The 15,387-nt window shown below is 37.4% G+C and overlaps 3 protein-coding genes across 3 annotated transcripts; 2 read left to right on the forward strand and 1 right to left on the reverse strand.

Moving 5' to 3' along the window:
• Positions 1–344: 344 nt before the first annotated feature.
• On the reverse strand, positions 345–4,910 carry LOC137939172 (uncharacterized). The gene is made up of 6 exons (XM_068784387.1): positions 4,547–4,910; positions 2,723–2,857; positions 2,522–2,600; positions 1,802–1,896; positions 903–1,070; positions 345–780 (listed from the first exon to the last, which is right to left on the reverse strand). The coding sequence occupies exons 1-6, from the start codon at positions 4,866–4,868 to the stop codon at positions 620–622; spliced, it is 960 nt and encodes a 319-aa protein (XP_068640488.1). The 5' UTR covers positions 4,869–4,910; the 3' UTR covers positions 345–619.
• Positions 4,911–6,440: 1,530 nt separating this feature from the next.
• On the forward strand, positions 6,441–12,539 carry LOC137939455 (uncharacterized). The gene is made up of 4 exons (XM_068784718.1): positions 6,441–6,695; positions 6,775–6,829; positions 7,700–7,855; positions 12,339–12,539. The coding sequence occupies exons 1-3, from the start codon at positions 6,472–6,474 to the stop codon at positions 7,808–7,810; spliced, it is 390 nt and encodes a 129-aa protein (XP_068640819.1). The 5' UTR covers positions 6,441–6,471; the 3' UTR covers positions 7,811–7,855; positions 12,339–12,539.
• A 1,897-nt stretch (positions 12,540–14,436) lies between these two features.
• On the forward strand, positions 14,437–14,817 carry LOC137939420 (E3 ubiquitin-protein ligase RHA2A-like). Its single transcript, XM_068784688.1, has one exon. The coding sequence runs from the start codon at positions 14,437–14,439 to the stop codon at positions 14,815–14,817; it is 381 nt and encodes a 126-aa protein (XP_068640789.1).
• The last annotated feature ends 570 nt before the right edge of the window (positions 14,818–15,387 follow it).

Genomic DNA, 15,387 nt, shown 5'->3' on the forward strand with positions numbered 1-15,387 from the left:
CCCACTGTATGAAGTTGAATTTGGGCTCGAGGCTTTTTCTTTTTCAAAAGCCTAAAATGAATAATATGTATCTAGATCTCCTCCTCGCCAAAACCCCGCCCCCCATGAGCTCCTCCCGCGATGCTGATGCTCAGCTTTGACAATCTTCTTTAATTGAAGTTGTCGATTGAAGAGATGTGATCGATTCAAACAACGAAAGGGTTTTCCCCAAGCTCAACTATTTGGTGTTATTTTAAGAAATCAATATCCATCAAATAGATATGAACTCAGTTCTTCCGGCTATCCCTGCAGAGTCGAGTTAGATGCATTACAAAAAAGACGATAATTTGTCTCAAGTGCCACCTGACAGTGATTTGAGAAGATAATATTTGAATTAATACAATTTATTCTCACACATCTAGTACAGACGAGTTTATCACCAACTCTGAATGCTCAAACCAGTAACACATTTCACGTCCATTTTTGACATATTTCATATACTTGTATCAAAATATCTCATGGCAATTATTTCCCTAATCTGAAACATCCAAAACCTAGTCAAAATTGCGAACTTGCTCGCAAAACAAATGGATTATGAGAGCAGCAGTATGAAATTATAACTCATTAAAATTATAACTATCTATGCACTAATTCTTGATGAATTTCCAACGACAGATTCCATTCTCCCATACCATTCTCCAATTGTTGTGTTCTCCATCATGTCTTTCCCAGACTTAAGGTATCTGATCGGTCTCAGAACTCCAAAGACGGCAAGGTCAGCCAAGTTGGGTTTAGATCCTCCTGTAAACATGTACTATAATTTGTAAATAACACAAAAAAATTATTGGGCCTAGCATATTTTCGTCCTGTAAATATGTATTATGAATTGTTAATAACAAAAAAATATTGGCTTTGCATATTACCCAGAAAGTGTCTGCCATTCAGAGCTCCAACCCAGGTTTCAGCAGCTTCATACAGGGCTGCACGTTCATCAGTTATGTTATGCCGCTTCTTCAGCTTCTTAGATACGAAGTACATAGCAGCTGCACCAGCGTATTTTACACTAAACCTTTCCATGAAACTGAAATTGCCTGCAAATCATGAGGGTGATGATAAACTCAAACAATTAAACATTTAGAAGTCCTATTAAGTAAAAACCACAAAAGAATTCCTGATTAGTGCAACTCCTGCCTGATTCCAACAACCTATATATTTTTTATGTAACTCATCTATATCTCAGATTAAGTTCAGTGCTTATATTCTGTTGTTGATTAAAGCATCCTAATGAGACAGTAAAGTACATTTTCTGATAGAACCTCGACTCTGCAATTTTGATAGAAGATTTGACCGTCAGAATATTCACAATACTTCCCAACCAATTTACATTGATGAACTTGTTATATCTTCAAGTTTCAAAATAAAAGATAACACAAACCCATTTTTTTCTTACATAAACAAGAAAAAAGGCGGTACAAAATTAGAGACGTGCCCCAGAACCCTTCTGACAAACAGAGACACATCTAATATCCGTCATAAAGGAAGCAACTCAAGATTTAAGGAAATCAGTGTGCCACACTCATTCCATGTCTGCTTCTCACCAGTCAAGAAAATAGTGACTTAACTGATACAATTAAAGTAGTAAAGAAATTTTAAGCGCCATGAACACAGATGTTCTATAGCACAGCCTAAAATTGTAGCAAATGATTGGGTAAGAGTTTCTTCTGCTCTTGTCACACCCCATTTCTCTATACTTTTATCTTTCCTTCACGTACAAAGAATTAAGCTACACTCAAAAGTTTGGATAAAATACACGAAATCTTACCATTGCTTGTGATATAGTCAAATGCCTCCAGGGCTTCAGAAGTACTGCGATAAATATTTGGAGACAGCATATGCACCAAGTGATCATCAACCCACCTATTAGACATAAACAATGCATCAGCAATCCACTTTTAGGACTCATATAAAAATTGTCAACATGCCACATCTGGCCACATTGACATGTTGTGGTCTGACATTAGAGGAAGCTTTTAAGCTCAACCATCCCTGTTAATGAGGAAGACTCCTCAATTGAACAAAACAAAACTTGCCAATCTTGGTAGCATGACTTTTTTTTTGAATTGCTGACACGACCCCATTCCAGCAACTTATTCACATTTCAGCCATATAGAACTTTATCAGGCAAAGAGACTACAAAATCAAACAACACAATCTCAAGAATTCCTAACTAAACCTCCCAGGTTATGATCATGCACAGTCAAATTCGCCAGTTAGTTCAATGATATCCACCTCTGTGACTTGTGCATAAGGCATGCATCATTTTATTATGAAAAGGATACCAAAGGAGATAATATCTTGTCATAAAAAAAGGAGAAATGAGACAACATTGAAAATTTCAACTTTACAATAGAAAGGCAATCAGTAGAGAAAGATAATATTTTGCAACAATCTGGTTTCAGAGCATAGTAGTTGGAAGCTATATGGAAGTACTGGCAGATATCATCCAGGAAAAGAAAAAAAAGAGAAGAAAGAATAAACATACTTGCGCCACTTCTTTTCCTCCTCATCCTTCAGGATTGGCTCATCAGGATGAATCTTCTGGCTCATTTTGTCAATAATATCTGCAATATTACCACATGCATTTAACAAAGCTTTAAAATTTTATTTCTATGATGTCTTTGTCAGAATTAAAAGAAAATAAAGGCAAACACAAGTACTTTGAAAGCCATATATGCTTAAGAACCTGAAGAATCAACTAGCGGTTCGCCATCAACTGTCAATATTGGGACCTTCTGGTAATCAGACCACTTAATTTCCTTTTTAGTGAGGGGATTGACTTCCACGACTTTGTATGGTATACTGTGATAATCCAAGAATGCTGGAAATGGAACAAAATGCACCAAGAGACCAACACTGTTAGAAGCTTTTAATAAAGATGAAAATACTTTGGAGAGCCTCAAATAAAGGCCATGAATTATTATCAGATTCACATTTTGAGAAGTTTCCTTCCCATCCATTTGCATCCCCTCTCATTCAGACATCTGATAATCAAGCTATAAATTTGAAGTGACCATAGACATCATTTTTTCCAATTTTTAGCTCTGTAACACTTGAAGTACGAAATACAAATGGAAGAGAGGGTATGTACTATCTGAAAAAGTGAGCTCAAGTTGTTGTAGCAACAACAATTTAAGCTTGAGAAAACTATCATTAAGTCTGGCAAACCAGGGACTTATCAGACACTCCACATAACCATTGGTGCTGTAGCCATAAAAAATATCTTGCCATATAGCACATGATAGTAAAAAAGTAACACTGTTTCATGCAAGAAATTACTATATTATTTTGTATACATTTCACAACCAACCTTTCATTCAGCACACTCATCACAAACATTGATGCCGTAGTGATCAAGATCATTTCACCAAATAGAAAACACTAATAGCAAAGGAAACTGTGTTTGATTCAAAATTCACCATGTTACTTTCTCAAAACTTGACTACAAATTCTAAAATTCATTCACCTATGTTGCTCCTAGTTGGTGGAAACAAAACCATGCATCAACATGTAACTAGATTTCATACATAGTATAAGGACTAATTTGTCAATTTCAAATGCTAGATTTTATTTGATCGTTGTTAGGAAAGAGGTGGTGGCAATGAAATGCTTATTTGAAGGAATAATTGCCTAAAAACTCTGACTGTGCACGGGTCACTATACTGCTTTGCTTGCTTACTGGTAGTTCATACTCTCTTTGTTGCCATGAGAGATTCCAGCCTAAAACTGTTCTTATCTTCGAAAATTTTGAGAACTTTGCATCTTCTCTAATCGAAGATGTGAAGGTCTGTGAGTGTGTGACTGTGAGTGTGTGTGAATGTGTGGGTATGTGAGCATGGGCAGGTGAAGGATATATTTATGCTTCACATAACTAGCATTTAGGTTTTCAACATCACGGAAGATCACCAGAAGCCAAATGCATCGTACCAAGAAGAAATAGAAAACAAGTGCCAGCATAGCAGCTGGGCTCTTACACAAACTTCAGATAGTCTACTATAAGAGCTAAATGTTAGGCTTTATTCAAAAAAAAAAAAAAAAACAATCATGCTTCTCCGCAGCCCATTGCTTCCGTATATCCACTATGATAACTAAATGATAAAGCACATTATAGCCATAGAAAGTAGATCGAGTAATACTAAAAACTCACTGAGCATTTGTCCATAGGAGATCAGAAATATCTACACCATATGCAAACGGGAAATCCAAAACGAATCAGATTCCGGTTCCATACTTGACGTCAACATTTCATTCCTCTAGGAAAATTAACCATAAACAAAAAAGGCTCTCGAATAATCTTAATGCCGCTCAGTAAATCACTACCACTATAGACCTTGGTTGTTAAATAAGTATTATAATAAACATGAACTAGACAAAAAAAATCCCTTCCAATATTTCCAAATACATATAATTCAAGATTAGAGGCGGAACAACCCCAACATCAGACCACGGGAGCCTTCCATTAAAACAGATGTCATCCTGAAAAAGATCAAGAGATTTAAAATAACTATACCTTTAACCTTGTTACAAAATGGACACGCCTCGTATTGGTAGAGCACCACGTTCTGAGGGAGGCGCTCAGCAGCGAGCTGCTCTTTAGCGTGGGCAACAGATGAAGCTGCGGCAACCGAGAAAGAAACCGCTCCGGCGAGCGCAAAGGGGACCGACTTGAATGAGGATTTGTCGGAGAGGTCAGTAGAAGAGCGGAAACCAGAGAAACTGTGGAAGGCAGTGTATAGGATTCTCCGATCCACAACGGAGCCGAGGGCAGGTCCTCGCGAAGAAATAAAAGCTCCGCGAAGGAGGAAAGAGGCGAGGGCCTGAGCGTTTCTCATCGTTGGGAAGGCGCCAACGCGTCAGGGAGACCAGGAAGAGATCTGTTTTTCGTTCTCTCTTAGGAGGTGGGGTTTAAGTCGGTTTTATATACGGAAGGTTTGTGTATGCACGGAGAAGAGCTTCTAGTTAGGAGCGGGTTCAACGTCGAGTTAGTATAAAAGAAGAGACGTGGTCGAACGAGTGCCATGTTCAACTTCAAATCGGACGAGCCGGATGAATCGGGTTTAGCCAGGCCGAGCCCTCAATTGGTGAATTGGTGAATTGGTGAATTGGCACCGTCAATTTAATCAACTCAACACACAAAATATTTGCCAAATTAGGGTGGGAAAACAGGGTTCATATTTTTAGCCTTTTTTTTTGTCAAATTAGAAGTAGGGGTTTAAGATTAAGGGTTCGGGGTAAAGTTGAATTCTTAAAAATATGGCTCGAGGTTAGATTGAATGTTTAGAAACTCTACTTGACCCAAACATCAAACAAAGTTAAAATTATTTTGAAAGGGGCGAAAGAAACTAAAAATAAATTATTAGTTTTAATTATACTTTATAATTAAAAAATAAATTTGGGAAGTAATTAAATACTAAGTATTGCATAATGAAAAAGTCCAAAATATGAATATAAAATAAAAAACAGAAAAACGAAATTATATAAAAAAACAAAACATAAATAATAATAATGGTTATTTAAAAGGAAAAATTAATAATAATTATTATTTAAAATGAGTTATTGTAGCTCGTCTTCCTCGCTCAGCTAGTGGAACGAATAACGAAGGTTGTAGAGAGGGGTGAGAAGTTGTCGGTAAGGGGATGGCGAGTGGAAAAGAGTCGAGTGCCGGGGAGAGGTCGTAGAGGGGGTGACTAAAATAGCCGAAGGTCGCAAGCGAGAGAGTAATAGGAGAGGTTGTAGAGAGGGGAGAGAAGTCACTGAAGATCGTCGATGCTGGGGACGATGAGAGGAAGGGAGTCCAGCGCCGGAGACAGGTCACACAAACGGCAATTGAAATCGTCGAAGGTCGGTCACGATAGAAGGAGAAATTTTTCTCGTTCAACAAAGCCTTCCTTCTCGATAGCCCGAGCCCAATGTAATTGCGAGAGGGAAAGTGAATTCACTTTCTCTTCGATTATGCTTAAAACGGGGGAAAGTAAAATGTATTTATATTTTACACTTATGCTGCGCTCTAACAACTTTTGGCATATTTTACCCAGTGCGCACTAAGAGGGCCTTAGAGAAATTTTGAAAGCTTATAACTTATAAGACTACAATTTAGCGCAAAAAAAAAAAAAAAAACTAGAAGAAGAAATAAAAATTAATATATTTCAGAAATTACAAGATATGAAAATGCAAATCAAATACTTTAATCGAATACACATAATTTTTGGTTGATTTGGTATATTATTATTCAAACATATCATAATCTTATCCTACAATCTAAGTCGTTATATACATTAATAAATTAGGGAGGGTTGATCGAAAACCCGTTTGGTGCGAATCATGAGAAATAGCTATCTTTAGCTGTATGATCATCTATCTCTGATCAATGGCCATCTCAAATGGCGGATCATTACTGAGATAACCATTTGGCATGCTCCGTATATTTCACAAATAATGGCTTATCGTATGGGATCATCCGTCGTTAACTGGGTCTTTGAAAAAGGAAACAAAGAAAGAAAACAAAAAGGTCAAAGGAGCTGGTTTCCGTGGGTTTTGCGCCCCGCCACTCCAACAAAGAAAATGATAAGGTTCAGCAAAGCTCTGCTGAGGGATGCGGGAATCAGCGAGAAGATTTTGTCCGAGTTCTTGGTTTGCCCTCTTTCTAAACAATCGTTGAGGTGCGGTTTTAGCTCCTCTCATACCTTGTTTGTAGAAGGACGGAAGAAATCCTGATAAATTAATGTTGCTTGTGGACAGGCTTTCCCAGGACTCCAGTTCTCTCATCTGTGACACTCTTGGAGTTTGTTACCCTGTGAGTCAACTTCAGTCCCATTATGAATTTTTAAAGTAGTGTTTTGCGGCATATTATCAAAGAGAAGTGTGTTCTCGGTACTAATTTTAGTCATGTTTTATGGACATTCGCGTAATCTACTTTAGAAATGGGTATTTTGTCCGCTTATCCAGATGGCTTGTGTCTCCACTTCTGCATTCATTTTAATCTATATTGTGTATACATTAACAGAATTACAGGGTACTGAAGATTTTTAGATCAGATATTAGTAGCTAAGTAATTCTAGAATAAGCGAGCATCTCTCCATGATGCTTATACGCGCATGAGAGAGTAGATGTAAAAGTAAAAGTAAATTCTGTGATTCTGTTGGGATCTTGTGAAAGAAAATTCTTGAGCATCTTAAGCCCTGTCTGGTGGGAAAGGAAGTAGTAAATACGAAAAGAAAATTAATCTTAATAAAAAAGGAAAGTTTTCAACACTTTAGTTCTTCTAGTGTTCTTTTCTCTCTTTCTAGTTTCTTCTTCAAACTCCGCACGTCTTGCTGTTTCTTTATTTTCTTATTAAACATTTGAACTTGATACTTGTCCCCTTTTCCATGATATATCAAGTTTTCCACTTTTCAGAGGATGTGACAATAAAACCTACTTACAATCAAAATGCATTCATAATGCAACGATTTAGTGAACAGAAGTTTTTAGATTTGTAGAAACAAACTTGTAAAGAGTACACGAGAATGCATGTGCGTAGCATCTTATTTATTTATTTATTTTTGTTTAATGTGTCAGGCAAGTTAGTAGTTTGGAAGAGTTTCTCTTTTCTATGTGCGGCCATATTTGTCCATTTATGCAATATTTGGGTTTGCACTTTAACTGGTATCTTATAATCTGTTAGGTAGTCGATGGAATACCTTGCTTGGTACCCAAGGATGGAAAGCTGCTTGAGACTAGTGATTCATCAGCATCGGATAATGTTGCTGATTCATCTCCCATAAGCACTAAATAGACCAAAGGCATCTCTGTGCACTCATGAACAGCGAATAAACTGAAGGTATTTCCGTGCACTGCTGGCATTGTAAAGAAATTAAGAGAACAGAAGTTTCACAATGAACATAATAGGGCCATCCAGCCTTTTTATTTTATGTTAAGAGTTTGTAGCAACCACAGCAAGTATTAAACAGGAAGATCGTGGTAAATTAGCTTTAGGATCGACATGCTTAGGAAGCATTTGGAGAGAGAGAGGTGACCTAGGTGGGTTTTAGACAAGCTAGGGAGATTCTGTTGACCCACCTCAAGGTATGCTTTCCTAAGAAATCCACTATACTTGTTTCTGAACCCAAAAGACGATACAATCTGGCACGTTCCCACCTATATTTACTCAGGTGATATATAAATTTTTCCATTCCCAAACAAATAAGTGTACATACAGCTCGACTTACCTTTATTTCTACCATAGTTCAACAAAAGAATTAATCTAGTATCACTTTCAAAAAAATCACTAGCATCTTTTTGCCTAATATGTTTGCCCCAAATCAATCTTCCTTCTCAAATGCAAATCTTTGAATTTTTGTTGTCAGAATCGGACCGGATTGGTTGGTTCAACCCAATTGAACAGGAAGTGGACCCTTTTCCGGTTCTCACATAACGAAAATGGTTTGTGGCTGAAAACATGAATATCTGGCTGGTGTGTCTGGTTTGAATTTGAATCCAATTGGTTAGTTCGGTCCAGTTAAATCATTTTCTTATGAAGAAATGGTGAAATGTTTTTTACTAGAGAGAGGATTCAAAGCCATGACCGAGTACCTCGTAGAAAAGGTAGTATCAAACAATTGAAGATTGATTCACATCCAACTTCAACAAACTAATATATAGGTATAGAAAATAAGGTGGCCCAATTGGACCCAATCCAACCAATGGTTGAATCCGGTCTAACCCAATTGGACCAAAACCAGTCATCCTATCGTTTTATGGCCTGTTCGGTTTTAATAACATTGCTTGGAACACACAATGAGAAGGAAAGCATGTGATTGAGCAATTGAGTGACTTTGTAAATATACTGACAGACAACAAGTTGACAAGAAATTTTGGTAAATACAATACTAAAGATAACGAAAGGTCAGGTGAAGGGCAAACACTCCCCTCATCTAAGATAGATGAAGTAGAACCATCGGCTAAGATAACCAATATATGTGATGAAAGTGGTGACACATTTGAAAAAATAGAGGACATATGTGACATATGACTGGAGGTGCTAGAAGAAGGGGAGGATATGTGAAGTGCAGATGGTATGAGCTATAGAAAGAGTTGTAGCTGCTTGAGATGCTGAAGTAGTGGTCACAATAAGCTGACCCAATTGCTGAAGTATCTTCTAAAGAGGACCCAGTCTCACCTCCAGCCATCTCTCCACCTTCTATCGATAAGCCAAAACTAGCTCAAGCAGGATTTTCAAATTTATTTTAGCACTTACCCAGGAAGTGATTCTGACTTCCATAATTGACACACTTTCTGTCTCCACGGCCTACCTCTACCGCCACTATCTCTTCCATACCCACTACCTCCAATGCTTCCTTCTCCTCCTCTAGAAGATTGAGGAGGAGAGGAGATATTAAGAGCAGCATCAAATTCTTCAGGATTTTTACCATTCCCCAACTCTGCTTTGCTCATAGAACTCAACTATAGACTTTATCCAAAGTATAATCTCTATTATTAGCCAAAATCTAGTCCCAGACAGCATCATACTCCTGCTCTAAACCTTGTGTAGCGTAAATTTGTTTTTTCTCCAAAGTATAAGCTCAGTAGCATCTGTTGTAAAAGGATGGAATGTACTTCTCTCTTGCTAGACACCTTGCATATTTGTAAAGTATTATGTCACTATTCTATCTCCTTCTGACATACTAAAATACTTTGCATATAAATCATAAATCCTGGACAGGTTAGTCTCTTGAGAAAAAATAGATTTAAGTGTATCCTAAATCTACTCATAACCTAATTGCTAAGGTCTTCCTTCATACTGTTCTCTAGCCAAGTCATGACTTGGTTGTCTTATACTTCCCTGTCATTATTTGGAAGCAAATGGGAAGTTTCATTAAGGAACTTGAACTCCCTTTTTGTTTGAAGGAGTATTTTAACAGATCTGGAACAATTAATATAATTCTACCCATTTAGCTTATTAGTGGGTATTTGAATAGCGAGAGAGTCCTTGAATTCAAATTACTTGTTCTCTTGGAAGGTGTAACAACTTCACCACCGTTATCCATCAATATCCCTCTAGGAATCACAGTCCAGCACCACCAATAGTTTCAAACATCATCAATTTCAGCAAATCAAATCCTACTTTGTCACTCCAAACACTATAACTGTGCAGCCACATATGGGCTCCTCAACAGCTCACACTAAGGGTTCAATTACCTCAGCACATACACAAGAAAAACCAATCTTCACTAATCAATGCTGATGCAGGCACAGTAACCAATCTTCATAAAGATGCTGAAGTAGGCATAATAATAGCCACACCCGGAGAGATGTGCAGGTACAGGTCTAAAAGAAGACCTTAAAACAACCCTCTCGGGGCACAAAAAAACAGAAAACTGCCTACTTTGCAGCACTTGCCATTCCCGTGAAGGTTTTAGCACACAAAGAGAGGAAAAGATCCTTCCTTTAAGGTCAATCAGCAGAAAAAGGTTGAAGTCTTCCTCTAGAGAAATTGTTGAGAAGGAAGGGTGAAGCTCTAATAAGACTTGTCTTCAAGTGTATTCACTGCTCTTGATACCATGAAAATTAAAAGAAAGAGATACACTGAAGAGAGAAGAAAGAGGAGAAGATGGGAGTAATAGACTGTGTGACTAATTCTCTTATTAGACAACTTAAGTGACTCACAAAAAAAGGACCATATTGCCCTTATGAAACTCGCACCACTTACAACCACAAAACAGTAATGAAAAGTTTCCCAACTCAACTTCTTCCTAACTATCTTTCTAACTAGAACATCAAGACATAATAATAGCCTAGTACAGTTACCAAAATACCTCTGAAGTCTAACAGTTTCAATTATCTAAAATGTAATGGGACTGCATTTTTTTTTTTTTTTTTGCAGTCGGCTTTTCTGTTAAATCTATGGTTTTCGTGAGAGGAGGGATTTTATTGCTTTGTTCACGTACAATCGCATAGAAAAAGTTCTCTAACCTTTTATGGAGCTTTCAGGAGGGAAACCATGCACTTTTCTGAACATTTCTCTTTATTATTAGTCTCACCTTCCCGTTTGCACGTCCTTTCCTTGTTACTATTTTGGTCCATAATTTCTTATGTTTTTTTACGTCTAGTTTGCCTATAATTTGTTTCCTTCAATTTATATTAATTAATTCTGGCATTGATTTAAGTATCATCTGTAGCTTGAACACCTGCTGAAATATATACCGCAGAGGACTATGCTGTATTTTTTTGGGTGAAATATGTTTAATATGTGCTATCTTAGTAAATCATATCATTGGCATCATCATCACACCTTCATCCTATTGTATTGAGGTGGGCTCAATAGATTATGCACTCCCATTAAGTCCAATCAGTTATTTCGTTGGTAGTTTAGTTTGCTTCAGGTCTTTCCTCACTGTTTCCTCTTCGAGAAATGTCTTTTTAGTTCATGCTTGTGCAAGTATTCTGTCATCTCCATAGACGCTTCCAACAGTATTGGAGGTGGCTATTTGGATTCTTCTCTCAATTCAGCCCTAACTTGTTCTTAGTTGACCTTCTTCAAGTTTCTTCATTGTTTCTTTCCCATGTCATTTTTCATTTTCCTGAGTTACTAATTTATTTCTCAGTTGACACTAAGAATCCCATTTAACTGCACATGCACAGACCATGTAAATTTCTAATTGTTATTTATTGATCTCTTGGTTGTTTTCTTTATCCAATATCTGATCCCATTGTTCCTAGTTTCTGTGCATCTTCCTCAACATTGTCATCTCTACTATCCTCATATTTTGCCATGTGTAATTACATATACCTAATGCAATTATTTAAGAGTGCATAGACTTAAGGGAAGAAAAGAAATACAGGTTTCCACCCATGTAATTTTGGTGGACCCATTTTCTAATTCAACCGCTAGATTTCAAACTAATGACTTAAAATTTATTTCTTCTTATTCCACATTTTTAATCTTTCATGTGCTCATGGCTGGTGTTTAATGGGATTTGTTATTATTTCAATGATAAATAGAGATAATAGCTATTAATGTAAGTATCGCAAAGTGGCAATCTCTTGAACATTACAGCTTTGTAAAGAAGGAAAATTTTGGAGCAGTGAACCTTTTTATGGACTTTGATCCAGCTTCGTCTTCTTAAATTTACTACATTGATCTTAATATACCAGCAAACCTGAACTGAGAAGTAGTTATTCTGATTGGTCTAAATTATTGATGTAGTTTTGTTTCTCAGACCTCAATCTGGTATCTTCCAGTGTTCTTTTTTCACATTCTGCTGTTCTTAGCAGGTAGAAAATCTATCTTGCTGTCTTTTACCAGTGTTTTCTTTATCTTTCAGATGGTTGGAACTCATTGACTGCATGCCAAAAGACTGAAGTTGCTCTTGAATGATGATATTTTGTATTACATTTTTGTTTACATCCTCAGCTGTAGCGAACATTGAACAAACAGACAGAAACTATGTGGGGAGTGGAGACATTGAAAAGATAAAAGAGAAAAGAAGCCATAGACTGTGATGGCAGTTTATCTTTTTGATAAATATCATGTGACACTACTAGACCGAAAAATTGTTCTTCGTAGCTTTTACTTTGGATCAGCGGCATGTAAGATTGAGAACAGATTTGAGTCGTTTTGGCTCAATATCATATCTAACTATATTGGCTGCTCAGAAAATAATGTGTCAGCAGTACAGTGATGAAGCTACCAACTGAAGACATGAACTCAGTGGACCTGACATTGCTGATATCCAACTTTGCAATCCTTAACGTACATTGTCTGAAGTAATTGAAAATTACCAAGACTGATTGAGTTCCTACTGCAGCTAAAACAATAAAGAGGGTCTGTCTGAATTGACTTTCACCATTTCTTCCTGTTGACACCTTTTTGCAAGTCATTCTCTACTTCCACTGAGGGCAGGTTAGAGAGGAGATCAAATTTTATTAGGTGTCCCCATTCTATCCAAGACAAAGGTGTTGGAGTGCTTAAAGTTCTGCAATTTCAACCAGAACGGGACCCTGAAACTAACAACTCAAGGTCTTAAAGGGAAGTCCGAAGTGGAAATGCTATTGAACTCGTTGTATTATTTTCTGGGAGATCTAGATAAATCAATGGGGAACATCTCTAAACAGAGTATGGAAAACCTGGATGAACATAGTTCCAAGTGAGAGACATACGAGTTACTGATTCCAAGTCCGGAAATGGAACAAGGTTTGTGGGATGAGACAGTGTTCCATCTAGATTCAGGACCCATACCTTTTGGAGGTAAATATTGGTGTTGGATACTTCCTGTGAAGTTGTTGGTATGGAGATGAAAGACTTGCGTATCTCCACCAGGATTGACTATGTTGGGAGTTTTGACATAATTCTAAGGGAAAATCCTGGCTAAATTGTTATAAGTAAAACTTCATCTTGTGAGAGTGGTGTAGGCAGAGAAGTTAAATTTGTCAAGAGTCCCATCAAGACCAACACCAAAATATGATAGGATGATTCTGCAACCATCTAGCAGTTCCTGCAGAATCGCATTTTGGAGAGACTATGCCAACAAAGAATAAGCAGCGAAGTTATCTTTCCAATGTACAGGAGTTTCTGCTTGATTTTATGCAGTGACAGAGAGGAGAGCAGAACGATGAAACCTGTTTCCAGTTCCATTGCCATGCTGCTGCATACTTTGATTTGAGTAGCAACAATTTTAGCGAGTCAATCCCACTAGAGCTAGGAAACTTCCTGGAGTTGCAGGTCTCTTGTCTCCACAACAACAGGTCAACAGCTTCACGGGAAATATCAGGCACCCAACTGTTTCCTCCAAAAGGTATGACAATTGCATGAGAAAAAAGGAAAAAGTAAATAGGAGAAAGCAGGTCAAATCCCTTTACTCTCTTTCAGATACAAGCGAGAAGTAGTTAAGTAAATAATACAGGACTAAGCTACAGAATCTCGTCCAGAGCATAAATGCTCAAAAAACTTCTAGCTTCTGCAACAGAAAATTAAAACAGAAAACCCTGAAAGTCAAATTGCTTATTTGACGGATACTAGATTTGCATCCACCTTTTCCAGCTAATTTAATTATCAAAGCAAACCATTTCTACTAGTTCGTGGATGCTTATTATTGAAACTAGTCCTCATCCATCTTGTTTAGACACACTGCCCATATGTTTCGCAAATGAAAGCCTGTAATTTGAAGCCTCTGCTTAACATAAATCTTCCACCAAATAAAGCGATGTGCAGCCATCAAGCTCTTGTTTTTATTTCTGCAAGTAAAATGTCCAACGAGGGGTGAGTTGCTCGTAGGTGCAACTGCTGTTGAGCACTCAAAATCGCCACTCCCATCCAACCAACCTTCTGAACAAAGCAAAAACAAGGCAGAAGCTGATATAAACGTCCCAAACTATCAAAATATCTTGCTTCTGTACCCTCTGTACTCACCATTGGCAACAGATATGAAGAACTTCGTGGCCTTCATCTTGCAGACATTGGGTCTGAGGAAAGGCTCCAAAGAGGCTGATATAGTGATTCAGTACAAGTTTCTCTGGGGAGTGGTGAATGAGGATCTGCCGGCTTTCGGAGGTGAAAGGAGAGGAGAGGCTGATGGGGAGTGTTCTGTTTGTTTGTCGATGCTGAGGGAACAAGAAGGAACCAGGAGGTTGCCTTGCCGCCATTTATTTCACAGAGTCTGCGTCGATAGGTGGTTAAATTTTTACCAGAAAACATGTCCGCTTTGCCGGATTCCAGTGGCCGATGGCGGGCTGTCTTGGTGGAAGGAGGAGCTCACAGATGAGATGGTGATATGGTTTTCTTCGTTTCATGTGGCTGGATTTTAAAGTGATTTCTTGCTGCTGTGATGGTGACCTGCTACTGATGAGAGCTCCATTGCTGAAGGAATTGGAAGTCTCTGCTATTTTCATATCTTTTGGTGGATGAAAAATGGCTTTCTGATTCCTGAGCCAGCAGAAAAACCAGTAAGGTCTCGTTTTGTCAAAGATGATCTCGTGAACAAACACTGCAAATGTGAATCAAATTTTGAAGTTTTGTGCTTGGATACTGATTGGTATTTGTTCTTTCTTTGCTCTTATTTTTGTGCAATATATATTATATACAATGTATATAAATAAAGTTACACTACAATAAGTAATTTAATATAATATTAGAACTCATAAATATATATATATATATATATATATATATATATATATATATATTATTAATAAAATAATATAAATATTTCCATTAAAATCCAACTGAATTAGTTTAATCTCAGTGTCGAGTCGAGCGAAATTATGAGTGAAAGTGAATTCATTTGGTCGTTTTTTCCTTTTTGGAACTGATTTTCCTATCAAAAGTGCACTAACATGCCCTAAAGAAACTCACCCACTCATTTCTAAGATTGATGT

This window comes from Aristolochia californica, unplaced genomic scaffold (genome assembly GCF_029961685.1).
Source record: "Aristolochia californica isolate CCGP_79_NKW_82.1479 unplaced genomic scaffold, dmAriCali1.0.hap1 SCAF_8, whole genome shotgun sequence".
Lineage (NCBI taxonomy): Eukaryota > Viridiplantae > Streptophyta > Magnoliopsida > Piperales > Aristolochiaceae > Aristolochia > Aristolochia californica.